Here is a 27855-nt window from a genome sequence, read left to right as displayed (position 1 = left end):
CTTTGCGCATGGCAATTAGCGTCTAGCTGTTCTAGGGACAGTGCGCAAATCATTGCTCCTCCTTTCTACTACTGTATTTTGGCAAGTGGACTAAGCAGGCAATTCATTTGCTAAGAAACGCATCGTAAAAAAAATTGAAATGCTTATTTCGCGTCCGCGGTGCTATCTGTGAACAGTTTTTAAAGGAATGGTTAATATGTTGGCATCTCGTTTATGATATAAATTGGGTTCCGCGTCGGGTAAGCCAAAATGTGCTTCGTTTGTTGGTGGCATAATGTCTTGTGCGAAGCCACCCGTAGAAAAATATCTGGCGAAAACTGGAGTTTCTTCCTAAGGTCGTGGCCATCAAGTCGTCTTCGACTCCCAGCGGCTACATCGACAGATTTTCTCCACGATGATCTGATCTGTTCCCTAACCTGGTCTTTCAGGTCTTGCAACTGTCCTTGAGCGTATTACTGCAAATAAAAAGTGATAATATCTTTAGGTGGAACACACAGGACTGTAACCAGAGAAGACTGTTTTGTGCTAACCTCAGCTTCATTGCTGGATCATAGTTCCTAATCTACAAAATGTGAATTAGACAATCCAGTAACAAAACAGCGTCCCGTCCCGCGCGCGCCAACCGCCCCGCGGGTCACTCCGGGGCCCTCACCGGGCTTGCGGCGCTGCAGCAGCATTGCACGTAGTCTCGGGTCCCTAACTGAGGGGCGGGGGCAAATAAAATGATGGAGGGAAGGTCTACTCTTGCGCATGCGCGGCTTGCAAGGTCCAGCGCTACAGCAGTCCTGCGGTTTCTTTTGGGCGAGGGCGAGAGCGAGTGGCGACGGGCGACCGCTGAGAGGTGAGCGGGGCAGAGGCCGAAGAGCCGCGAGCGCGTCTGTTGCGCCCTCGCGGGGAGGGAGAAGGGGAAGGAGAGCGATGCCTTTAAAGCGGAGTTGCCAGGCGAGAGGCGGGAAGTCAGATGACCCCCGCCGACTCCTATCTCAGTCGGGGGAAGGAGGAGAGAGAACGAGAGAGTCTTGCTTCTTTCTCTTTCCCTGAGAGGAGACAGGACCATCCCCCTCTTTCCCCGGTGGTAGCAGGACCCTCCGGCTGCCCGCGCTCCTCGCCCAGCCGTGCGCTTTAACGAGCGCGGGAGAATTAGTGGCAGGAGTTCCGCCCGGGCTGAAGGGGAAATCGCCCCACCGGGTGGAGAGAAGAGGCAGGCAGGCAGGGTGCCCCAATCCGGTAGGTTGAGCCAAAGTCACGGTTATAACTCTTTCTCTCCCTCTCCCCCCCGCCCCCGCTCCTTGTACCAAATATAAGGAGAAATATATATTTGGTGAAAGGTATATACCAAAGTGTTACCTAAAAAGTGAACGGATATCCGGATATCCTCCTGATGCTGAACCTGGTTCAGAGTATTTCTCTTTGGGAATGGAAAGTATGAAGAAAAATCCCAAGCTTTCCTTCCAGTCCGTTCACTTTTCAAGTGATATTTGAAGTCTCACTTCATGATGGAGATGTGGTATCATTTTACTCACTGCTGCATGCGTGTCCACCTTCTGTCTTTGCATGATATTTATTCCTTCCACCTAGTGTTTTAATAGCAGGACATTGGAAATCATTTGAATATTGTTAATTTTTTAACCACTGTGCTCTTCTCAAAACTGGATCAAAATAATCTTAAAGGGTAGAAATCTGCTGGATCTCAATGACTGACAGAAGAAACGTCTTTCTTTAGAGATGTTGGGTGGAAGAATCACCTTAGGTGGAAGGAATAGATAAATGGGTGTAATCTGTTTTTAGCCCCTCCAAAGGCTGTGATTTGCACAGGAACATTCTTTGCCCAATGTGTATAGTGTTAGTCAAGGGCAACTTGATGCATAAAATGTACTCCCTGAATGCTTAGGGCCAGTATTAAAAAAAAAAAAAAGCTGCACCTTTCAGATGTCAAGTCTTTCATCTGTTCCTCCTCATCTCAATTATAACTTGACTCTAAATTTGCAGTTTTCTCTCCTTATTTCTTTACTGCAGCTATGTACTATTTGTATCTAAAGTTGCTTTATTTTCAAGATTTATTGTGGGGGAAGCTCTTGTTTAGATGGGGAAAGAGTGATTTTTAAACAGTAATGATGGGGAGGGATTTGATTGCCAGAACTTTGCAAAACATCCAAGTAAAAATGTGGGTTCAAATCAGCTAGTTGTTAGATAAAGTGCAGGTTAGAAGAATGCCATTAACATGAGTCAGTTTTATTTCAGACCAAAGCATTAACAGCAGCTTTAGATTTCATATTAGGTAGGTCCTGTTAAAAATTTAAGAATCTCTGGCCTTATGCCTGAGATTGAGCAGTAGTTTGGAAAGGCAACTAACATTTTCTTCTTCATATAATTTCATTGTGCAACCACAAAATCTGCTGGTGAAAGAAAGGGACAAAGGTTGTATATAGAGTAAGTAGTTGGCTTAGCAATGTGTTGGATATGTCAGGGAAATATTTTACAGGAATTGAGTTGACGTTCTTACTTTATTTAAATATAGGTGGCCTTGGGGAAGGTTTTTGCAACAGGCTATGGTTGATAAATTGCATCAGAGATAACTGTCAGGTTGAGTAAGAGGTGTCTGAACATGTGTTTTCTTTTCCTTTAGGCTTTTAAGAACACATTGGTGTTCTTTTGTAACATGAAGCAATTTGGCAGTAATCATACATTAGCTAAATTGTTTAATATGGGTCATCTTTATTTTGGTGGTATTAATTAACTGCAGTCCTTGGAACTGCAAATAATTAAACTCCTTAATGTTCCAACATTTGAACTTTGTTCCTCTAATAAGGGCACCTGACCTGGTCGTTTGTTTTATGTCCATAGATGTAAGTATTTCTAATTGTTAGCTGTGTATAATGGTAAATATGCATCAAGAACATTTTGAAAAATGCTTGCTGTGTTGAAATTGATAACATTTTATTGTATTTACCTGAAAGGAAGACAATTTCTCCCTACCCCCCAAAAAATACCTGTGAATTGGGGAATTGTCTCACGTTTGCAGCAAATGTGGTAATAGAAGATTATGGAATATAGAAGAAGAGTCAGTTGAAAGCAAACAAATGGGTTATAGGTACACTGTCACTGATAATAAGGCAGAAGTAGAGAAGCTTCGGGGGGGATAGAATTGAACATGTTAGCCCAATCCAGACTTGTCACCCTCCATTAGTAGAAGGTGAACGTCTGCTATGGAAAGCTTCTTCTATCCATGTGGATTAGAATTCTTGGAAATTGTGATGAGTTTGTCCATTGCAGACACTCTTCCACTGTTTCTCTCCCAGCTTATATGGAGTAAAATGAACTGAACATATCCATCCTTAATATAGCGGCAGTGTATGTATACTTAAGTGGGAGTAGGGGCCATTCAACTCAGTTGGACTTGCTGCAGACTAAGCACATAAAAGTTTAAGCTTGCTGAGTCTATAGTTTCACATGGGGATCAATTAATTTTGCAGCTGGAGAGCCTTATTTTAACAAGCAATTAATTGTAATCACTATTAATTTATTCAGTAAATATTAAATCTTCCTTCCTTCCCTCCCTCCCTCCCTTTCATGGCCCTTGGTCAGTACATAAATACATATACATATTAGAGCTATCCAAGACTTTTGAAAGTGGAGCTTCACAATGTGCAGCAACAAATATGAAGCAGCTCTTTTTGGGTCATTAAAGCAGCACTGTTGTTTGCAAAAATGACTTTGGAAGCTGTTCCTGGTTGTCTCTCCATGTGCAAAGTACACACACATGCATGTAAGGGCAGCAAAGAGCAGCTTCAAGAGTTAAAACAACTGCTTAACTTTTTTAAAAGAGCTCTTTCATATGTGCTTCCACTTATTGGAAGCAATTCTTTGAAACATTTTGCAAAGCCCTAATGCATATTTATATCTATACACATGCTTTCAGTAGGAGTTGGTCGTCTTAGTTGACAAGGTGAGGAAGCTAAGCAGCGGGCTTATAACTTTTTATCTAATCTTCCTTTATAAAGGGATAGTCTTAAATTCATGGTTTTCTTTTGAGGGGAGATATAGTAACCATTGTGATATTTCTGTACTTATATAGATTTATGATCTATTTATATTTTAGGACAATGTCTGCATGTTAAAGTTACATACAGACATACAAAGTTTTATTTTTCAGATTTCCTCTGGTTTTCTGTGAAACTTTAGGCAAGAAAATAATCTATCAAGGGATTTTTCTCCCCAGTTTCCAATCTAGGTTTGCAGTGTCGACACTTCAAACACAATATACCTTAATTTGTAGACCTGCAAGAATTCTGTTTACAGTTGGATTCTGTGTCCAGTCATTGCTGAAGAACTAGGATTTTTTGAGATTAGTAGCAATTCAAAGTTCTGTTGGTTTTTTTGGGTGTCATTGGTAGTCAGGCAGCAAAATGTGCTGGTATGACAGGAGAAAAGGAGAATCACTGTTTTGCTGCTACTAAATCCTATCCTATCCTAACCCTGTCACATATATCTGTGTAGTTATTGTGAGCAAAATATATCTCTTCTGACTCTGCCACTATGAATTATAATAAATATCCATTTATGTTATAGCATTATATAACTTACTGTGCCTTATTCTGAGCACTGAACAAATGGAACTTGATTAGATTAAATTTCATTATATGGACAAGGTTGCAACTGTCACCCTTTCCAGTAAGTTCTTGAACAATGATAAATTCATGAGTAGCATTCTTCAGTTTCTTTTCTTTTCTTTTTTTTTGAGATTGAATACAGTGCTGTTCCTTTTGTTTTTGTTTTTATTGTCTTTCTTTTTCAACTATTTTTCCTGTAATTTGCACAAGCTCCACCAATATTTACAAAGTATTAATTGATATTATATATTATATATTGATGAGATTACCAATTCAGTTGAATTTCACAGTGCCAACATCTTTTTCTTGAGCTTTTGTTCCAACTTTTTCAGGATCATCTCCACTTTTTCCAGTGCCATTCATGGAACAGTAAGGGAACATCTTGAGCCTCCTCTTTGGTGCTGGTGACCATCAGTCAGATTGGGATCTCCTTCCTCTGCAGAATTTTGACAAAGATTATTTATCAAGTGTGAGACATGCTAAATGATGTATTTTGACCATCTTGTCATTCTGAGATGTAGATCCATGCTTTTCAGTGATTCATTTCAATATTTTTGTATGGTTTATCAATCATGGTTTCTATGCCTACTTTATTTATCCAACTGTGTTCACCATTCTCCCACATAGTTTGCTGTGCTCTGCCATCCCCACCATTGAATATATGTCTCATTTTTTCCTAAAGGTACCATCAAATAAATACCCATCTTGTCAGATGAACACTGACGATACTTTTTGCTATCCCCAAAAGATTGACAGGCTTTCTATTTTCATTAGGAGACGACCCTTTCAATTTAATGTCCTGTCTTCTGGTCATCCAACTCAGTGGCATCACCATGGGAAGTCTAGTTTATCTCTGTCATTTATTAAAATGCACCTAAACTTGCATCAGGCTCATCTTATATATTTTCTGACAGGCAGTATATGCTGAGCCAGCTAGCATATAGTGATCACTTGGCTATGAAAAAATCTGCAGCAAAATTTGGGACTTGGCAGCTATTTCAGCTATAGTATTAGATATCAGACTACTCATACAGATGCTGCAATAGAACATTTCATATTCCAATATCATGTCCCTATCCTGTAACCTTGTCTGCATTTTTCTTTGACAGCACAACTGAAGTGGTAAATAGTTTGTTAAATTCTTGTTTCATTCCAGCAGCTGATCCTGTCTTGCTTGTACATAACAAACATGTCACTTTTAGACTGAGGGCAAACTATGTTGGGTTTTTGAATTGATGTAGTTTGGTCTTGGATGGAGAAAATAACTAATGGTTAACCAGGCCTAGGTACTTTGTCCATCCTGCACTATATGACATGGAGAACACAGCCATACTCAGTGTGTCATCAGGTATATTGCAGATTATTGAGGTGGCACAGAAACCCTCTGCTTACTGGTCATAATTTTGCAAAGTGGATTTATTTCAGTCATTTGATGCTATACTTGGTGTTCTGTTCATTGCATATTTTTATAAATATTAAAGTTTCATCTGATTTAACAATTTGGGAATATTTAATTCTCTTCCCTCTTGCTGCTGTATCTGCTTAGCATGCAACTATTTCTGACTCTTCAGTTTTTTCTCTATCACCCTGTGAAAAAATGTCTGAGAAAATAAGGAACCATTGAAGCAGGCTTAATTTTCTCTTTAAATTTTTCAGTTGTTTATATAGGACTAAGGTTGAAGCCTTAGTGTCATTGACTGATACTTCAGGAAGCCTTTTTGGTTTTCATTGCCTCTGTTTGTAAGACTGGTAAGTTTTCTGACGTATAGTAGATCCACCTGAACTAATTTTAAGTCACAGTAAAATGGTACTCAGACCAGTGACTGACTTCTTTTACCCACCTTTTCTTGTCACCAGAACCTTTCCTCATTCATCTGGTCTAAGGATAGCAATCATATTTGATCTATACTGCTGGGCTCTCATTGGAAAGGATTTCTTGTCTCTCCCAGTGCTTAACTTTTATTCTGAGATTTTCAAGAATATTCCATGTGAGCAATGACTTTTTTTATAGCACATATGTGTGTACATGATTAATCTGGAAATATGCTAATCAGTAATCTGGTCTGATCTTTCAATATTTGTTCATTATAGATTGGACATCTGTGTAATTAATGATATCTTTTGGGGGCAGCTATTACTCCCCTCTCTTTTGACATAATATATTTTCTCTGGTAATGTAAATATATCAGAGAAAATCAGTAAATCAGTAAATATAATGCTTATTTATTTACTCATATGCCTGATCATGAAGGAAAGCAAATGGCTTATTTATAATTGTGGTTCTTTATCATGTAAGCCAGTCCAAGTTTACATTGTCCATAATAAAGAACTGAAAAATAGTCCATTGTTGTTAAGTATCCTTTTCTGTAGCGTTTCTTGATCCCTATAGCTATCCATGGAAACTAATTGGGAAGGATGGGAATCTCAGTCTTGGACATATGCAGATAGGATAGGAACATCCTTAATGAGATTTTGGACAAGTGCAGAAAGCCATATATATATATAACTACATAGGTAATTACTCAAAGAATAATAGCTGTACATAAGACACTTGTTTTTCTGGGCCTTGTCTTTATGGCAAAAAAACCTAGTATCTTTCCTTTTTTGTTGTTTTTGTTGCTGAAAAACACAGATAAATATAACTTACTCTGTTACTCTGAATATTGAGATACAACAAGTTAATAAAAGAATTCAAGGAAGATACACTGCCTCAGTTCAGACAACCCTGTAAATTTGGATGATTAGAATCAAGTTGCAGGATCATTTATTTTTTCTTCCTACTACTCAGTTGTGATCTTCCATTTCAATTACAGGTAAGCTGTGAAGTGTGAAGCAAGTTAAGCCTTTATATGAGAATAAGAAACCGTCGTTTGAAGGCGGCATCCAGTTCTCGTTTGAGGTGCAAATGCTAACCATAACTGTGATTCAGATCAATGACATTATAACACTAAAGTATAATCTGAAAGTGAACCTGTGGATTGGAGGATAGAGGGCATGATCCCAATGTATATTGCTGATTCTCCAATCCATGTCTTGGAAGATTTTTTTTAATTGATCATGCTTGCCCCTCTTAACTCCTGGGTGAGGAATATATATATATATATATATATATATATATATATATATATATATATATATATATTTATTTATTTATTTATTTATTTCTGAAGAAGGCTGTAGTCCTGTGGGAATAATCTGTCAGGTGCTGTATGCTGCTGGTGGACAGAACTTCAGCTAGGAAATCAGTAGGGCCATCCTTGCCCTCAGGCTTTTGAGGGAGGGATAAATTACTCTTGCAAAATGGAAACTAAGTCTTTGCAGAATGCTCCCCATTCCTTGCTCTGTTTATTTAGCTTTTCCCTATTTATTTCTTCCTTTGTTATGACTTCCCCCATATCCCTAAATATATGCGTGTGGATGTGTATGCACAAATACACTTACAGAATCATACACATCCATGCATGCAAGTATACACAAGCTCTTTGGTTTTCATGCCTTTCACTGGCAGAACAAATCTCTTTACTTCTTATTAACAATTTATGTTTCAATTACTTAACAGCAAACTTTATTTTCTATGCATAACATCTTCATTGCCAATAAGTACTTCAACTTCCTTCTACAGCCAGAAATTTTGTTTTATGGAAGTATTTTCTATAGAACGGTTGACATGTTCTGGCAAGTTTAAATATCAGGCCTCTAGCAAAATCAGATTTAATACTGCAAGAGTAAGGATATACAAAGCAGGGAAATAAAGGCTATGCTAAAATAGAAGATAGAACAGTTGTGGTGTATATTGTGTTTGATTTCTCTATAGTGAATCAACAGTAGCATTGGGCAATAATGAATGTGTTCAGGTTAGCTTAAATAAATTTTTGGACAAATTCGGGTAGAGGAGAGACTCCTTTCAAATACTATCAGAATCATAGTCATATGAGGGAGGCTTTTAATAATATTATACATGCTGTGCAGCTTTGTAGTAAAAAAATATATTACCACCTTTAGTGTTGCCTGGCCTTCTGAGTTCAAATTGCTTAAAATAAAACATGTGAAATTATTTTGGCCAATCAGTCTTGAGTATCTGCATTTTTGAGAACAAAAGCTTACTGTGTCTATTGTATGTTTATTGGGCAATTTGCAATAAACTGCTTCTTATACAGTCAGTATATAGAGAAAGGGAAGTAAAGCAGGAATAAGACTTTCCTTGGTAGTTATGCAAGGAATGTGGTATATCTGTTTTTGTTCATTGTTTGTTTAATAAAATAATCTTATGGTTCTTTCTTTGGTTTGGCCATTATAACATCCAAGTACTATGATAATTTCTTTCTCTACAACAGTGAATCCTAACCTTCTCCTTTATTCAAACCATTGCACCATCATTAAAAGCTTTTGAAAGCCTCTATACATGAGCCAAGAATCAGCATTGTGGCAATTGTGGGCTCCATGGCATACATGAATCTCTCAAGATGGATCCAGGGGGCTTGAAAATTAAAATTAAAAATGGTTTCCTTTTTAATGGCTGAAATCATAAAATCACCAAATCTCACTATATTTCAACATTCCCACCTAAATTCTTGTAATATTTGGGGCAAAATATCTCATGAGATTTCAAAAGAGAGTATCAACATCTTGTAAAATTTATAAAACACGTTTTTATTTTGGTGCCTCACCTGCAGTGCCATTGCTCTACAATAATTATCAAAGTAAGTTCTCACAGCTGAAACCTCCAAAATGGATATGTCCTAGTGGATAAAAACTTTAAAATATTAGATCTAGACTGCTGTCCTGTGTCCTGTAAAAATCATTGATTTTGATGGAACTTCTGAATAAATGTGTATAGGATTACTCTGATAGCAGTGAAACTATTAAGTTATAAACATATCAAATATAGTACTGTAACATGAATTTATTTCCAGATACTGGTTGGATAGGTACTCAGTGTTACAGTACTTACTTAGTTTTTAACAGCAGTATTAAATAAATAATAGAACAAAGGAAAGAGCTTAGTGTTCGAAGTGTTCCATATGAAAGAACTTAGTAATTCTTACAACAGTATGTTAGATCAGTATTATATTCCCTGCAGGTAACATCTTTTAACATATTGCTTGTATATATTAAATCCTATGTATATATTTGTATGTGTATATATATGGGGTGGAGGGCAGGATCCAAAAGTATTAAAATCTGCACCTACTATTTTTTTTATTAGAACATCAAATCACATTCTCTACCAATGATTTTATTCTCATGTTCAAAATTGTTGTACAGTGTGTGCTGTTGCTTAAAAAAGGCATCTAAAGCCGTTTCTGTTTTCATGACTCCCTATAATTTACTGCCTTTTAGCCAAGTTAGGAGGCTTTCCTGATATTGTATGTGTTATGTGAGCTACAGTATTGTTGTTTCTGGAAATTGGAATTTAAATCCAACAATTGGCAAATAATGTGCCTAGCTTCAGGCAAACTTTCAAATGTGGTTAAAAACCATTCTCTACCCCCTCACAACAGCTGATGGTGGAGTTAGTCCCATTTAACCTTCTTTAGGGGCACAGCATGTCATGTGAACCAATCAGCTAATGTGGTTGATGCATAGCTTTGTCTTTTTTCTTTATCCAGTTTCCATTATTGTCTCTGTTTAATGTAGTGACACAGAGAGAATACCTGTGATCTGGCTAGTAAAGTTATGAATGTGTTTTTTTCATATTACACCTAAATAACAGTTTACAGCTTACAAAATGTTATTATTTGAAGAAGACTCCAACACCATAATTTATACTGGTATATACTTTAATTAAATATATAAGTTACCAAATAGTAGACCGGTTAAGTCACCATATATTTTTCTACTTACCCAGTTGGCTATTTCCCAGTTGTGTTATTTCTGTAGTTTTGCTAGGGAAATTCAGATCAAACTTTTTTTCTGTTTCTCCTTGCCCTGCTTTTAATGTTACTTCTTACTGTGATGAAGAGGGCTGGAGAGCCTTAAAACTTACGGCATTTGAATTAGTATTGAAAAAAGTAAAGTAAATTGGTAAACCAAATTTTCTATCTTTGAGATTATTTGTGAACTAAGCAAAGAAAGTTTCACGGTTCTGAATGAGGTTTAATTTGTCTTTGGAAGATGCTGATACAGAATGATGTAAGAAATCTCACAAGTGTAGGGAATGCTTGCTTAATACATTTAATAACAACATTATAATAATACTAACAAGAATGTTATGATTGTGTAACTTGATTTATTAAGAATTATCATAATATAAAGTATCTCATTTTTTGTTTTGCAAGCTCATTGTAAAAGAACTAGATAAAGTAGGATTATTAGTAATGTTTTGTTACTGCCACTTGATTCCAGTAATTGGTCAGATCAAAGTATTGCATTCACGCTAACTAAAAAGAGTAAGTACAGCAAAACCTTGTTTATTGGATCTCAGTGCAATGGATTTTGCATGTAACACACCAAATTTCTATTGTGATTTGCCTCATTTGTGCAATAACACCATTACGCAAAAGATGCAAATTGGCATGAAAAATGTAAATCCTTTCAATGCTCTAATTTCAATTCAGCAGACTTTTCTTAGTAATGCATAGCCCCTTGCCCCAATTAGTCTACTAAAATGAGTTTTCATTGTAAACATAAAACAGACATGCTCCCTGCCATTTATACAATGGGCTAAAAAAAACCCCACCCTAGCTCTGTGTTAAAAATAAGAGAGAATAATCTGACAACCACTTAAATCCAAGTATTGACTCTTAGATCTCTATAAAATGCTGTGCAGATTGAACTAAATTTCATATTGACAAAATAAGCTAAAAAGCGAAAAGTTTTTAACAATAATGTTCCATTTTTATAACCTGTATATGTGTTTCATGCATGTAAAAGTGTTACAGTTTAGTGTATAATGATCAAAAACCGATCTGAAATTATTGTACAGAAGAAACAATCAATTACTTAATAGTGATAATGTCAGGAACAATGTAATAAAAATAAATTGCCAAGTTATTTAGCATGTTTACACATTTCTGTTTTTATCTGAAGCTATTTACAGATGCTTAAACTTCAAAATAGATTTTTGTAATTTAAGAAAGGTGCTGTGCATTTCAGTAGCTTATAATTAAGAATTTTAGCTGGCTGCCTGCCCGTACTGTTACATACTTATCCCACTGACTTATAAAAGTATGCCAGAGTTCAGACAACCTTATTTTTAGGTTGTATCCTTGACATCATTTAAAAAGGAAGCAGTCATATATTTAAAGCAAACAAAATTCGAGAAAAAACAAGACTTGATTTTTGATTCGCCATGAGGCTAAGAAATGAGAGGATAAGTGGGAACAATATAAATGGGAACATGTTTTTATATGATAAAGCTCCAGACAATATAATGTTTTAGTTACAGTTATCAGTTTAAAATCATGAGGCTTAAACACTGAAGTATGCATTCCAAAGGTATGCTGACATTTCTGGTTTTTCTTGTGTTTTGTTTAACTAGCCAGTGTGAATTGTTTTTAATCAGGTGTTGGTGGATGTTTCTCAAATACTCTTGTCTTTTAAAAGGGAAGCAGTTAGACAACACTCTGGAAATGTATACGTAAGTTAAACAGGTCTCTTTATTTGTTTTTCCAGAATTTATTAACCTTTTAAAGAAAATTAATCAATCAATAAAAATGACAACCTCGTGGAGTGACCGACTACAAAACGCAGCAGATCTTCCTGCAAACATGGATGGCCATGCCCTGAAAAAATATCGTCGGGAAGCATATCACCGGTAAGCCCTTTCTACAGTTAGAAGCATTTCTGTGATATACTGAAGGAAAAGCTGAAATCCTAAATACACATACACACAGCCCAATTTCAAGGAAGAAATCATCATCCTTGAATGTTACTTAAACTTGACCAAGGGATGAATGAGAGGAAACAAGTGCGATTACCTCCAGACAAAATGGAGGTGCTGATGGTAAGGAAGAAGCTGGACTCAGATTGAGATGAAGCCTTGTTTTTGATGGGGTTGAATTTCCCCAGAAAGAGCAGGTTTGCAGTTTGGGAGAACTTCTTGAACTTTGTGATGGTTATCCACAATCCTGGTTAATTCCCATCTTGACCAGTGCAACACACTTTATATAAGACTATCCTTCAAAGAGCCTGGAAAATTGCAGTTAGTGCAAGATGCAGTAACCAGGCTGCTGACAGGTGCAAGGTACAGAGATACGATGCCTATACTAAAATATCTGCACTTGGATTGCTTCCCATTTCCTTCTGCTTCCTTCTGTTTCTCCTAGGTGCATTAGCAATGTGTTTTGTTCTGTTCTGCAAACTCACTATACAGCAGTTTTGATCAAGCAAGGCTTTATTATGGCAACTGCTGGTGTGACTTTTGCAGATCTATTGGCAGGAGTTCATTGAAAGGTAGATAGAACCCTAATTCACAGTTTGCATAACTTTCCCTTTACCTCTTTAACAAGGAAGGATAGGTTATTAATTCATTAATTCTCTCCACAAATCACAGATAACTGGATAATGAAAAGCTTGACATGCATTGAGTGGAGTTGAGGCTGTAATGTATTGTTCTGAAACATTATTAAGAAACTGGGAAAATATATAAGAAGTAAGACAAAGTTATGGTATATCATAAATATACTTTGTTAGGATGGAAGGAGAACAATCAGATTGAAACTACAACAGGTGATCATGAGGAAACAGTTAAACTTATCTGTCATTCCTATATTATTTTGGCCTCTTCTGAGTTTCGAAAATAATGTAACCATCCTTGGATGAAGGAAAATTTAATCAGTCTTAGTGGATGTAATGGAAAATATTTTTTTCAAGCTGTGCTTAGTCAATGCCACTAATGTCAAGGCAACCCTCATTGCTGTAACACATTGCAAAACATTCCACAGATATTTTACAAATATAGATAACAGGCAGCTTATGTAAGGAAAAATCAAGCAATTATTAATATTCCAAAACCAGTAATTCCTTGTGTTGGACACAATATTGAATAAGTATTAAATGAACAAAGAAAGCCTTGGGATAAAATATAATGTCTAATTTTACAACATTGTAATATAATTTGTAAACTATCCAGAGTCTCTAGGAGTCAGGCAGCATATAAATTAATAATATTTTCCAAATGATCTAGCTAAGATTATTAATTTATTAATTGAATTCATCGGCCAGCCTAATCTGTTATGACTCTGGGCACCTTACAGAATACAACGATAAACACACTATAAAAGCACAAGAATAATCGAAAGTCAGGGAAAAAAAGCATTTAAAAAACAGAACATCATATTAGAGGCCCATTATCCACACTAATCCAACAGAGCAAGGGCCATGACAGAAGGCCCACTTCCAGCGTCCCACCCAATGGCATTGTTTAATTGATGGGACCTGGAGCACAGTGACTCTTGTCAGACCGTGTGGGATGGGAAGAAACTATGAGGGATAGGTTGTCTCTCAGATAAACAGGCCTTATCTTAGGAAGGGGTTTACAGGTCATAATCAGCACTCTGAATTGCATCTGGAAGCCTACTGGCAACCACTGCTGGTCCCAGAGCAGAGGTGTCATGTGAGCATGCAGTGCATTGCCCATAATTGCATGTTGCAGTAGTCCAATCCTGAGGTGACCAAAGCATGAGTGACTGTCTTAAGCATCTCCCATGGATGCAACTGGTGCACTAGATGAATTTGTACAAAGGCCCTCGTGGCCAGAGCTGCCACCTGCTGCTCATGTTGCACACCAGTGCTGAAGAAGAGAGTGCAATCCCATTCAGGACCAAAGATGGAACCACTCCAGGCTTGGGAGATCCAAAAATTCACAGCCACTCAGTCTTGTAAAGGTTGAGCCTAAGTCTGTTCCCCTAAATCTAGACTGATACAACCTTCAGACACTAGGACAAGACCTTGACAGCATCACCCAGCTGCCCAGGACTGAGATGTATAGCTGGGTATCATCAGCATATTGATGCTACTGGACCCCAAACCAATAGATGACTTCAGCCAATGGCCTTATGTAGAAGTTAAACAGGAAGGGCGAAAGTGTCGAGCTCTGAAGCACCCCACATAACAGAGGTCTCTCAGGCTTGATTTGTCTCCCCTCCCCCACTGTTAACACTGACAGAACCCATCCACAAATAAAGTGTTCTCCACTTCCAATCCTTGCAGATGGTCAAACAGGATACCTTGGTTGCTGGTATCAAAAACCTGCTGAGAGATCAAGGAGAGCCAGGACAGTTGTGCTACCCCCATCCCAGCTCTGCCAGGGATCATCAACAATCATTGCAGTCTTAGTACTGTGTTGTAGTCTGAAACTGGACTGAAACATAATCCATATCCTCCAGAGCCCTTTGAAGCTGTAGTCTGACCACTTTCTCAATAATTTCTCCAAAAAGGGAAAGTTGTCAGACTGGACAAAAATTGTCCAGAACAGTTGGGTCCAGCAAAGCTTCTTGAGGAAGGGGCATGCCACCACCCCCTTTCTCAAACAGATACTACTGCACAGACCTAAGTACATGTCACCTTCTAGGTGACTTTCACTAGCTGGGAGGGGTATAGATCTAATATAGAGATGGTTGGGCTCATTGGCCCAAGGTTCCTGTTCACTGGGAGTCACAGGCCCAAACTCGTCCCAGATAACAAAACCAGACCGTACTTCAGTTACCTCTGTATTAGATTATCCACTATATGTTCAGAATACTTTTTAGAGTAACCCACTAAAAATCTTGTGACCCATCCCTCATAGAAAAGTGGGCTACAGGGCGACTATCTGCAGGCCCAGTAAAGGCAGAGAAATAATTAAATTGTGCTCCTCTTATTACCATGATGGGCTCTTACTCATGTCCATTTGCTCTTCATCTATCCTCCAAAGGCTCAATGAAAGAGTACAATATGATTAGCCACATATTCCCACAATTGTGTAAACACTGGAGTGGGTGTTGAAAAGAGGAAAAGTAGCCCAAACAAACTTTCTGTTTTAACTTTGGGCTTTGTGTTATTGAAACTTGCTGGGAATAGGAAGTATTTTAGCTTTTCATAAGATAGTGTTCACAGGAGAAGGAGGGACAGATACTGAGTTGGCATACACAGGCAAGTCTTAAAAACTTCCAGGTTGACATACGAAGATCAAAGATGATTATGGGGAGAAGAAGCTGAGTAATGGAGGTGCAATAGCTGCAATAGCTAAAATTGATTAGACAGTTCTAGTGGCTGTTAAAAATGGACTGTTGGCCTATTGGTTTTTATCCAGAGTAAGCTGGCCTGGTAAACCTCAAACTGACTCAGCAGTTTACACTAATTAAGATTTATGGGATGGTGGGTGAGAATGGGAGAAGACTCACTGAAACATTTGAGCACACAAATGGAGAAAAAGAATGCTCAAGGAGAATGAAAGTGTTATGGGACATTCATATAGATGATCTCCAAGATTCTCAGAACTTTATGGTTACATTATCTCCCCAGCCTGGTGGAATCATCCCTTTATTCAGTGATGAATTCACCACTTGAATCAAGCACACATCATCTTCCAGGAGGCTTTGACCAACCAGGAGGAACATGAATCTAATAAACAAGTAGTTGTGTTCATGGTCCTGAAGACCTTGTCTACTTCCTTGAGACTTACAGACTCAAACTCTTCCCAGAGAACCAAGCCAGACAGTATCTTAAATCACCTCAACAATACATCCATACCAGCTCAGAGAGACTCCAATTGTCAGTCAGATTCCTAGAGTAATCCCCAAAGCAGCCCTGCAGGTGTTCCTCTAACCCTTCCTTTCCCAGTAGGGGACTGGGTCATTTTAAAACAGGGCTGCCAGCTGGCATTCTACAGATGCAATAGAGAGTTTTCCTACTCTTACTGCCATGATGTACAGTAGTCCTTAATATAGGCTTTAACATGTTTGATCAGAGTCACTCCTCTTTCTCCAGTGACACTCCAGGAATCTCTTCTGTCATTTCATTTCCAAGAACTCTTCTGAAAGCCAGAGAGTTCCCCAGGATCCCTAAACAAGGAGAGGTCACACAGGTAGTGAGTGTCCAAGCAGCCTTAGGACTCAGCCTGGGGGTCACTCCAGTCACCAGCCTGCTCTGCTCCTGCTGCAGATCTCCCTGGGCCACTGGTTGCTGTCACATTCTGCTCACTAGAAGCCCAGTGTGCCTGGGTTGCTGATGGCTTCCACCAAACAGTGGAACAGCTAATCTGGTCATTGCAGAATGGCTATCCTCTTGCTTCCACCAAGCAGCTGGTCTCTTAGACATTGCTGAGTCCAGCTTCTACCCTAGAGATCTGCTTGCCAACAGCTAATCTCTGGAATAAACTGATTGCCTCTGTGAGGTCCTCAGTCCAGGCTTGGTGGGCTTAATATTTTCTGTAAGGCCTGTTTTCAGGACATCCAGAGACTTGTAATCACAGCTGTTCCCACTTTGTGTCTTCCCACACCTGTTCATAGCTTTACTGCCCTAAATGTCTATACCATCCCACCCATTCATCCTGTGATGCAGTTACCTGGCCAAAGCCATTCTGAGCTCAGATGGACATTCCCAACTTCCATCCTAATCTAGACCCATGCCACCTCTCCCTGCTGAGCCGTTTTCTCACTAGTGTTCAGTTGTTCAAAGGCGCTCACTCCTTTATGAGTGATGCTCCTCCACTTAGCTGTTCATGGTATGTGCCTGCCTCCCCTGTTCTTTCACTTCAAGCAAGAATCATCCTCATCCCAGGCTTATAGTCCAGAGTCATTTGATTAAGTCTGTGAATCAGTCCAAGATCACCCCTTCTGCTGTGGCTCTCCAGCTGGAATTTCAATCAGTGGGGAGGTAGCATTCTTTTTGGGTTTGGAGTTTCTTGGTTTTATAACTTGGGCTATGATTTCTCTTTTTATCCCACTTGTCCCAGCAGCTTTGGCATCATCAGTTCTCTTCCTGTACATCATGCTGACTATAGGCTCTGTAATGGCAGAACCATTGCCTCATTGCTATTCTGTCATCAACAGTTCTTTAGTTCTGTTTGCATTATTTCTTATCTTTGTGCGCACATATATGCCTTCAAGTCAGTGTTGACTCCTGGCGACTGCCTGGACTAATCCCTGCAGTTTTCTTGGCAAGGTTTTTCAGAAGTGGTTTGCCATTTCCTGCTTCCTAGGGTTGAGAGAGAGTGACTGGTTCAGGGTCACCTAGCTGGATTTGTGCCTAAGGCAGGATTAGAAGTTAGGGTCTCCCAGTTTCTAGCCTAATGCCTTAACCACTACACCAAACTGGCTCTCATTGTTTCTTATCACTAGATGTAATATAAATTGATCACTACCAACTTTTATTTTGTTTACGTATTTATTACATACAGTATATTTCTACACTACCCAGCTCTTAAATCTCTAGACAGTTTATAATAATAAAAGCTAAAAACATAGCACAATACAATCAAAAAGAAGTAATCATAATGAAGAAGTGCAAACAACTTGATGAGACTTAGAGAGCCAAAGACAAAGGTTATTATGAGTAAAAAACCATAATCATCTTATGATCATGACCCAAATTCCCATTTAAACCAAATGCTCTTAGGAGTTCTGCCCAAAAGTCAATAAGGAGGGTGCTACATGCATCTCTGAGAGCAAGATGTTCCATAGTTTGGTGATCATCATGGAAAAGGACTGTGTTTGGATCTATGTGTATAATTAATTGTTCCTAGGATTTCAGTATTGTAATCATGATATCAGGGCTGTCTTGGTCATAGATTTATTCACCCTTCTATAAATATATATAATTAAGGGTTTAAAATAAATAATTTATTATTAAATTAAATATACTAAAATAAATAGTAAAATAAGATTATGTTAGATCAGACATGGCACTATGGATCAGTCATTAGATAGGATAGCATGCCTTATATGTGGGTGTCTAATGGAACTGAGAGAGTTTGGCTTTAAAACTAAGGTCATCTAGGACATTCATGGCAGAAGGACGGTTCGAATTAGAGAATGTTGTGATTTGTAGCTTAGTATTTTAGTGTCATACTACATAGACTGTATGTATGTATCATCGACAGATAGCTGAGGTGACTGACATTGGGAAATCCTACCAGTGGCTGGAAAGGGCTAGACTAAAAGACAGCACTGAGGCACTGATCATAGCAGCACAAGAACAGGCACTGAGCACCAAATCCATAGAAGCAGGGGTTTACCATACTAGACAGGACCCAAGGTACTGATTGTGCAGAGGGGCCTCAGAGACAGTCTAATACATAGTGGCATGGTATAAGATGCATGCAGGAACAGTATATACTGAACGGCACAACCAAGTAGCTGGCATTGTGTACAGGAACGTCTGCACAGTGCTAGACCCTCCCAAGTCCAGATGGGAGATTCCACAGAAGGTCATGGAGAATAACAGGGCAAAGATCCTGCGGGACCTCCAGATCCAGATGGACAGGCAGGTACTGACCAATCAACCAGACACTGTGGTAGTAGACAGGGACCAGAAGACAGCAGAGGTGATAGATGTAGAGGTGCCAAATGACAGCAACATCAGGAAGAAAGAGTATGAGAAGCTGGAGAAGTACCAGGGCCCGAAGGAGGAACTAGAGAGGAAGTGGAAAGTAAAGGCCAAAGTGATCCCAGTGGTGGTAGGAGCACTCAGGGCTATGACTCCTAAGCTGGGAGCGTGGCTCCAACAGATCCCAAGAACAACATCAGAGCTCTCTGTCCAGAAGAGTGCAGTGCTAGGAACAGCTAAGATACTGTGCAGAACCCTCAAACTCCCAGGCCTCTGGTAGAGGACACGAAATTGAGGAAGACACATATACCACCCATAGAGGTGAGAGGGGAATTTAAATATAAATAAAGATTACATGAATAAAATGCCTAATAGTGGATTTTAATTTCGTCAAAAATTATATGGAGTCCAAAGGCCATGCTTGTTTTTATTATTTAAGCTAACTTGTTTCATCTATCCAAAGGAGGTATATAGCTTATAGGTGTCTAGAGTTGGAATGACACCTGCTAGTCAAGCCATCTGGGGCAAAGTCCCTTGTAGGCAGGTGGGGAGCTGACTTTTGTGTAACAACAAACAAACACTGGACTCCAAGATGTAGAAAACCTGCTGCAGTTTATTCTCCCCAGACCCTTCTGCATTCAGAGTCAGGGGTTGAAAACAAAAACAGACTTTTTGGAGTGTCAGGAGTCCAAATCAAGAACTCAAAAGTAATTTCTCAAAATAAAATATAAAACCAAGGGAGAAAATGGGTCTGGCAGCAGCAGTTTTAGGCTTGTACCGAAACAGACACTTACAGACTCAGAGGGGGCTCCAGCCTCAACATAAAGGCAATTCCCTTCTTCAGAAGCCTCTGGCTCCTTCCTTCCTTCTAAGCAAGTTTTCCAGTAAGAAAAACCAGCTCTGTTTTGTGCCTGAAAAATGAGCTGGGTCCCAGCCAGACAGCATATAAGGATGAGAGAGTCTATTGTCGAAGGCTTTCATGGCCGGAATACAATGGCTGGTGTGGGTCTTCCGGGCTGTGTGGCCGTGTTCTGGAAGTTTTGTTTCCTAATGTTTCGCCAGCATCTGTGACTGGCATCTTCAGAGAGCCGGAGCATAGACAGGAGCAGTTCTCTCTGTGCCCAGGATGATGTGACCCTTTTGTGGATATTTATAGAGATCTGAAGAGGGGGGATTGGGGAGGTGGTGGGGGGGTTAGGGAGGGTGGGGGTGGGGGTGGGGTTTGGGTTAACGAGTGGCTGCTTGTTTTGGTGTCAGAATATGTGTGTATCTTCCTGGGGATTAGGCAGGGTTTTTTCTTCTATTGAGTTGTTAACGAGTGGCTGCTGGGGGTGATTAGTATGTTCATTGTGTGAACTGTTCACACGTCCTGGTGGTTGAGCTGAGTTCATTGACCTTTTGCAGGCTGTATTTTTCAGGATTGGTAGCCAGGTTTTGTTGATTTTTAGACTCTCCTCTTTTTTATTGAAGCTGTGCTGGTGTTTGTGAATCTCAATGGCTTCCCGGTATAGCCTGGTATAGTAGCTGTTGGTGTTGTCCAGTATCTCTGTGTTTTCAAATAGGATTTTGTGTCCAGTGTGCTTGAGAACATGTTCAGCTACTGCAGATTTTTCTGGTTGCTGTAGTCTGCAGTGTCTTTCATGTTCTTTTATCCTGGTCTGGATGCTGTGTTTTGTGGTCCCGATGTATACTTGCCCACAGCTGCATGGTGCAAAAGACAAGAGGGATCCCCTCACCGCCGCAGGAGTATACCGCATGCCATGCAGCTGCGGGCAAGTATACATCGGGACCACAAAACGCAGCATCCAGACCAGGATAAAAGAACATGAAAGACACTGCAGACTACAGCAACCAGAAAAATCTGCAGTAGCTGAACATGCTCTCAAGCACACTGGACACAAAATCCTATTTGAAAACACAGAGATACTGGACAACACCAACAGCCACTATACCAGGCTATACCGGGAAGCCATTGAGATTCACAAACACCAGCACAGCTTCAATAAAAAAGAGGAGAGTCTAAAAATCAACAAAACCTGGCCACCAATCCTGAAAAATACAGCCTGCAAAAGGTCAACGAACTCAGCTCAACCACCAGGACATGAACAGTTCACACAATGAACTTGCTAATCACCCCCAGCAGCCCCTCGTTAACAATTCAATAGAAGAAAAAACCCTGCCTAATCCCCAGGAAGATACACACATACAGTGGGGCAAAAAAGTATTTAGTCAGCCACCAATTGTGCAAGTTCTCCCACTTTAAAAGATGAGAGAGGCCTGTAATTTTCATCATAGGCATACCTCAACTATGAGAGACAAAATGGGGAAAAAAATCCAGAAAATCACATTGTCTGATTTTTAAAGAATTTATTTGCAAATCATTGTGGAAAATAAGTATTTGGTCACCTACAAACAAGCAAGATGTCTGGCTCTCATGACCTGTAACTACTTCTTTAAGAGGCTCCTCTGTCCTCCACTTGTTACCTGTAGTAATGGCACCTGTTTGACCTTGTTATCAGTATAAAAGACACCTGTCCACAACCTCAAACAGTCACACTCCAAACTCCACTATGGCCAAGACCAAAGAGCTGCCAAAGGACACCAGAAACAAAATTGTAGACCTGCACCAGGCTGGGAAGACTGAATCTGCAATAGGCAAACAGCTTGGTGTGAAGAAATCAACTGTGGGAGCAATAATTAGAAAATGGAAGACATACAAGACCACTGATAATCTCCCTTGATCTGGGGCTCCACACAAGATCTCACCCCGTGGGGTCAAAATGATCAGAAGAACGGTGAGCAAAAATCTCAGAACCACACAGGGGGACCTAGTGAATGACCTGCAGAGAGCTGGGACCAAAGTAACAAAGGCTACCATCAGTAACACACTACGCCACCAGGGACTCAAATCCTGCAGTGTCAGATGTGTCCCCCTGCTTAAGCCAGTACATGTCTGGGCCCGTCTGAAGTTTGCTAGAGAGCATTTGGATGATCCAGAAGAGGATTGGGAGAATGTCATATGGTCAGATGAAACCAAAGTAGAACGTTTTGGTCTAAACTCAACTCGTGTTTGGAGGAGAGAGAATGCTGAGTTGCATCCAAAGAACACCATACCTACTGTGAAGCATGGGGGTGGAAACATCATGCTTTGGGGCTATCTTTCTGCAAAGGGACCAGGACGACTGATCCGTGTAAAGGAAAGAATGAATGGGGCCATGTATCGTGAGATTTTGAGTGAACACCTCCTTCCATCAGCAAGGGCATTGAAGATGAAATGTGGCTGGGTCTTTCAGCATGACAATGATCCCAAACACACCGCCCGGGCAACGAAGGAGTGGCTTCGTAAGAAGCATTTCAAGGTCCTGGAGTGGCCTAGCCAGTCTCCAGATCTCAACCCCATGGAAAACCTTTGGAGGGAGTTGAAAGTCCGTGTTGCCCAGCGACAGTCCCAAAACATCACTGCTCTAGAGGAGATCTGCATGGAGGAATGGGCCAAAATACCAGCAACAGTGTGTGAAAACCTTGTGAAGACTTACAGAAAACGTTTGACCTCTGTCATTGCCAACAAAGGATATATAACAAAGTATTGAGATGAACTTTTGATATTGACCAAATACTTATTTTCCACTATGATTTGCAAATAAATTCTTTAGACAATGTGATTTTCTGCATTTTTTTCCCCATTTTGTCTCTCACAGTTGAGGTATAGCTATGATGAAAATTACAGGCCTCTCTCATCTTTTTAAGTGGGAGAACTTGCACAATTGGTGGCTGACTAAATACTTTTTTGCCCCACTGTATTCTGACACCAAAACAAGCAGCCACTCGTTAACCCAAACCCCACACCCCGCCTACCTCTCCACCACGCCCCCCCAATCCCCCCCTTCAGATCTCTATAAATACCCACAAAAGGGTCACATCATCCTGGGCACAGAGAGAACCGCTCCTGTCTATGCTCCTGCTCTCTGAAGATGCTGGTCACAGATGCTGGCGAAACGTTAGGAAACAAAACTTCCAGAACACGGCCACACAGCTCGGAAGACCCACACCAGCCATGAGAGAGTCTGTTTACACAGGGTAATTTAGGATAATTACACAGGGTAATAAGGGTAATTTCAGCAGGCACATCCCCTGCAGGTTTCTCTTTGCACTCTGATACCTGCCATCTACCTCCATCTACTTCTTCTCCACCACCACCATCACACCTGCCCTTTCAACAAAGCATCCTTTAAGCATAGCCAACCCTGAGTTTGCAGGCACTTACAGTCAGGAGCTGTGGCTTACTTACAAGGAGACTGGTATTTTCCCTTCACCATACCATCTTCTTGTTTTTAACTTAATTTAAGTTCGTATGCTGTTTTTTCACTGAGGGCTGGGAATTCTTTGGGTTGAGTTCACACATCTTTGCAGACATCTTCCTTTCTTTGAGATTTCTGTAAACTGCATGGGAAAGCTGTTCCTCCCTATACCACTTCAGGGCATCCAGAATCTGATAGTGTATAGGCCAATTATGGATCACTGACTTAGACAGGAAGCATGAAAGGAAATAAAAGTCAACTCTTGAACTTAGAAAGATTCCTATTCCAGGACCTCTGGAAGCCAAATATTCCTGTAGTAGATTCCTTAAAAAGATGTGCTATTTAAAATAGTTATTTTAAATATAATTAGGTTTTCTTTAGTTTTCCCATTTATAGAAATCCAGCTGTTTGTATACACAGGTCTACAGCTACTGAGCTGTGTATGATGCTATAGTGGTGCTTAAAAGTTTGTGAACCTTTTTGAATTTTCAATATTTCTGCATAACAATTACCTAAAACGTGATCTGTTCTCCACACAAGCACCAAAACTAAATAAAGAGAACCCAATTAAACAAATGAGTTAAAAACATATTTGTTTATTTATTGAGGAAAATGATCCAAAATTATCTATTTGTGTGTGGCAAAAGTATGTGAACCTTTGCTTTCAGTAGCTGGTGTGCCCCCCCGTGGGCAGCAATAACTAAACGTTTCCGATAACTGTTGAACAATTCTGTGCATCGGCTTGGAGGAATTTTCACCCATTCCTCCTTACAGAACAGCTTCAACTCAGGGATGTTGGTGGGCTTCCTTGCATGAACTGCCCACTTCAGGTCCTTCCACAACATTTCTATACGGTTAAGGTCAGGTCTTTGACTTTGCCATTTGAAAACATTAACTTTCTTCTGCTTTAACCATTCTTTGGATGTATGACTTGGCTGTTTTGGGTTGTTGTCTTGCTGTATGACCCATTTTTTCTTGAGCTTCAGTTCACGGACAGATACTCTGACATTTTCCTGTAGAATTTGCTGGTACAATTCAGAATCCATAGTTCTATAAATGATGGCAAACTGTCCTGGTCCAGAGGCAGCAAAGCAGGCCCAAAGCATGATACTACCACTACCATGTTTCGCAGATGGGATAAGGTTCTTCTGCTGGAATGCAGGGTTTGCCTTTTGTCAAACGTAATGCTTTTCATTCAGACCAAAAAGTTCTATTTTGATCTCATCTGTCCAGAGAACATTCTTCCAATAACTGTGGAATCTTTGGGGTTCTCTGAGCTTGGTTGTTTTCTTGCGGATGTTTCATTACCTGACTTGGTAACATCTTCAGTGCTGGAAGGGAGTGGGGTTTGCTCTCTGTTTATATACAGTAGTTTGCCCTGTCAGTGTTGGTGGGAGAGTTGTTTTTTGTTTTTGTTTTAGTTCTTAGGTTAGGTTGTGGTTTACTGCTTGATTGTTTGTCTGAGTTGGTTGTTTACTGCTTGATTGTTTGTCTGGTGTTAATCCTGGTGTTAATCCCTGCTTATCTGGGTGTTGATTGCTGGCAAGGAGGTATTCTGGTCTTTTTGTTTCCTTTTTATTGTCTCTTTAGAATAGTGTGTAAATGTTGTTTATCTCTATGTGCCTGTTGATGGCTGACTAGTCTGAATATCAAGCTTCCAGGAATTTCCTCTCATTTTCTGGATTCAGCTTGGTCTAAGATGTTGACAGTTTCCCAGTTGAAACTATAGTTAAATCTGTCCATGTGTTGTGAGATTAAGGAAAACAACCCACACTAACCAAGTCCTCCATTACCAAAGTACCAACCCAAACTCCCACAAGAGGAGCTGGGTAAGAACATTATTCAGATGAGCACAAACACCCTGCAGCAACCCAGAACAGCGGAAAAAGGAAACAGACCACCTATACAACACCTTCCAGCAAAATGGATACCCACAGAACTTTATCAAAAAGTGCCTAACCACTCCACCCACTATAGCACAATCAACACAAGCTATGAAAAGGATAACACTGCCAAACATTAGAAACAACCAACAGATTAGTACAACCCATGGCATCACCATGGGTTGATCACAAACCAACTAATGCCCTCCAAAACATCTTAATTAAACCAAAAGACCCAATAGCCCAAGAAGAAAAAACAGGAGTCATCTATAACATACAGTGTAAGGACTGTAAGAACCACTATGTAGGACAGACAGGCAGAAGAGTAGCAGAGTTCACCATGAACACCAACTAGCAGTCAGAAGACACAATGAAAACTCCTTAATCGCACAACACATGTGCTATATGTGTTTAACCCTGTGCTACATATATTCACTTCTATTGATTCTCCCAATAACCTTCTGGATTATCCTTGTGGTCTTTCACAAACTGTAGATGCAAAGCAATATTCTTTTTGGAGAATAGTGGCTTTCTCCTTGCAACCCTGCCATGCACACCATTGTTGTTCAGTGTTCTCCTCATGGTGGTGTCATCAACACTGACATTTACGTATGAAAGAGAGGCCTTTAGTACCTTAAATGCTACCCTGGGCTTCTTTGAGACCTCCTGCAGTATTACACGCCTTGCTCTTGGTGTGATCTTAATTTGTCAGCCCCTCCTGGGGAGGGTAACAATGGTGTTGAATTGCCTCCATTTGTATATAGTCTGCCTGAAAGTGGACTTGGTAGAGTCCAGACTCTTTAGAAATAGTTTTATAACTTTTACCAGACTGGTGAGCATCAACAACTGTTTTTCAGAGGTCCTCAGAAATCTCCTTTGTTCAAGCCATGACACACTTCCACATACCTGTGTTGCAAAGATCAGACTTTGATGGTTCTTTCTATTAAAGATCATTCTGTTCTTTAAATAAGGCAGGACCTCCTACACTCACACCTGATTATAATCCCATTGATTGAAACCCTGACTCTAATGTCCCCTTCAAATGAACTGATCATCCTAGAGGTGCACGTACTTTTGCTACACACAAACATGTAGCTTTGGATCATTTTCCTCAACAAATAAATGAATAAGTATAATGTTTTGACTCATTTGTTTAACTGGGTTATCCTTATCTAGTTTTAGGACTTGTGTGGAGAGCAGGTCATGTTTTAGGTCATATTCATGCAGAAATATTAAACATTCAAAAGGGTTCACAAACTTTTAAGCACCACTATAATTAGTGTGTGCCCCCTCTACTTTGGGGGGAACTTTGTAGCTCTTTTTTGAGACCCACAGATCCCCCACCCCCACCCCACCTAAAAAAAAAAAAAAAGCCTCAGCAGGAAACTGCCAAAAGTGGCAGTGCAATATGTCAATAAATCTGGGAAAGAAAAAGAAAATTCACATGTAAGCCGTTATTCACACTGAATGAAATAAAAAACCCTTTAGAAAACTCAATTCTGTCTGTTTAAATAATGTTATGTCACTACTTTTATACACTGTATTACATGACTATTAATACGTTTTAGATGTAGTCCCTAGCACTAAAAATTGCCATCTCCTGCTCTACAGTGTTCTGTCTAATGGCTGAGAAGAAGCTAAAGGGCAGAATGGTTATCAGGAGTGTTGTGAGTGATTTTTGAGGACTGTGTTGCTTACATCTGCTGCAGTTAAAATCAATTCTGATGGTTACTTTAAAATTAATATATTTTTTACTGGAATGTATTTTGGAATACTCTAGTCAGAATTTAGAGAATTGTATACTCATGTCTCTAGTTGTTTCACCAGGATAGCTAGAAGTTGGACTGAGTCATTCTGTTGACAAATCTGTTGTATTACATCACCATGGGTGGGTGTTGTGTATAACCTTTTTACAGCAGTCACCCTCTAAGACTGGCTTAACCTGTATAGTGAATACTGATTCAGTACCTGGTAGATTATCATATATATTAAATTGTACATAATGTTCATATTTTGCTTTATGTTTTGATGTAAGTGCAATTCAAGAAGTCTTTAAAAAACCCTGAGAAGCTTATTGAATTTTTAGGTATAATATTAATTAGGAAAATCTGTTTTGTGAAGCACAAATTAGAATAGGAAATACTGACTGTAAATTCAAGTAAGATAAAGTAAAGGGACCCATGGAAAATGAGTTACAACCTCTACTCTTTATTTTATGTGTAATAGTTATACAAATTCCCCCTTTCTCCCTCCCTTCCACTTCATCCCAAATAATAGCTAGCTTTAGACTCATAGCTGGTGTCAACTGTAAGTCTTATTATATCTTATAGCCTATTTGTGGAAATGCTTATTGTGTAAACAAAAATAGAAATTGACTATACAGCCACTGACTTACTGAAGCATTTGGAATAAGATGCTACTCTTTTATAAGCCATTACTGATAGCATGAATTTGGGTGGAAATAAAACTGACATTTAAGTAGAAGGAAGTTCTTCGTTGTATAGAAGAAGAATGCTATCTCCTTTACTCATTGTTGATGTATCTGGGTTGGGAGTAACTGTGAGGCTGGTCCCTCTGTAGGAGTACAATCACGCA

General features: G+C 39.5%; 1 protein-coding gene across 5 annotated transcripts in view; it reads left to right on the top strand.

Annotated features, from left to right (window-relative positions):
* Positions 1–695: 695 nt before the first annotated feature.
* Positions 696–27855, top strand: part of NT5C2 (5'-nucleotidase, cytosolic II) — a 77480-nt gene continuing 50320 nt past the window's right edge. For 4 of the 5 annotated variants that reach the window (XM_088131699.1, XM_088131698.1, XM_088131700.1 and 1 more), the window contains exons 1-2: positions 696–841; positions 12225–12366. In XM_088131699.1, coding sequence (XP_087987825.1) covers positions 751–841; positions 12225–12366 — 233 coding nt within the window. In that variant the 5' untranslated portion in view covers positions 696–750. Of the gene's footprint in view, positions 842–1024; positions 1228–12224; positions 12367–27855 lie in introns of those variants that run through there. The other variant, XM_088131701.1, reaches the window with a different exon arrangement.

This window comes from Python bivittatus, unplaced genomic scaffold, assembly GCF_059951505.1.
Source record: "Python bivittatus isolate LINGU-HERP-01145 unplaced genomic scaffold, Pbiv_v1 ctg000980_np1212, whole genome shotgun sequence".
Lineage (NCBI taxonomy): Eukaryota > Metazoa > Chordata > Lepidosauria > Squamata > Pythonidae > Python > Python bivittatus.
The sequence above is the reverse complement of the archived record's forward strand: the minus strand, read 5'-3'. Positions and strand labels throughout refer to the sequence as shown.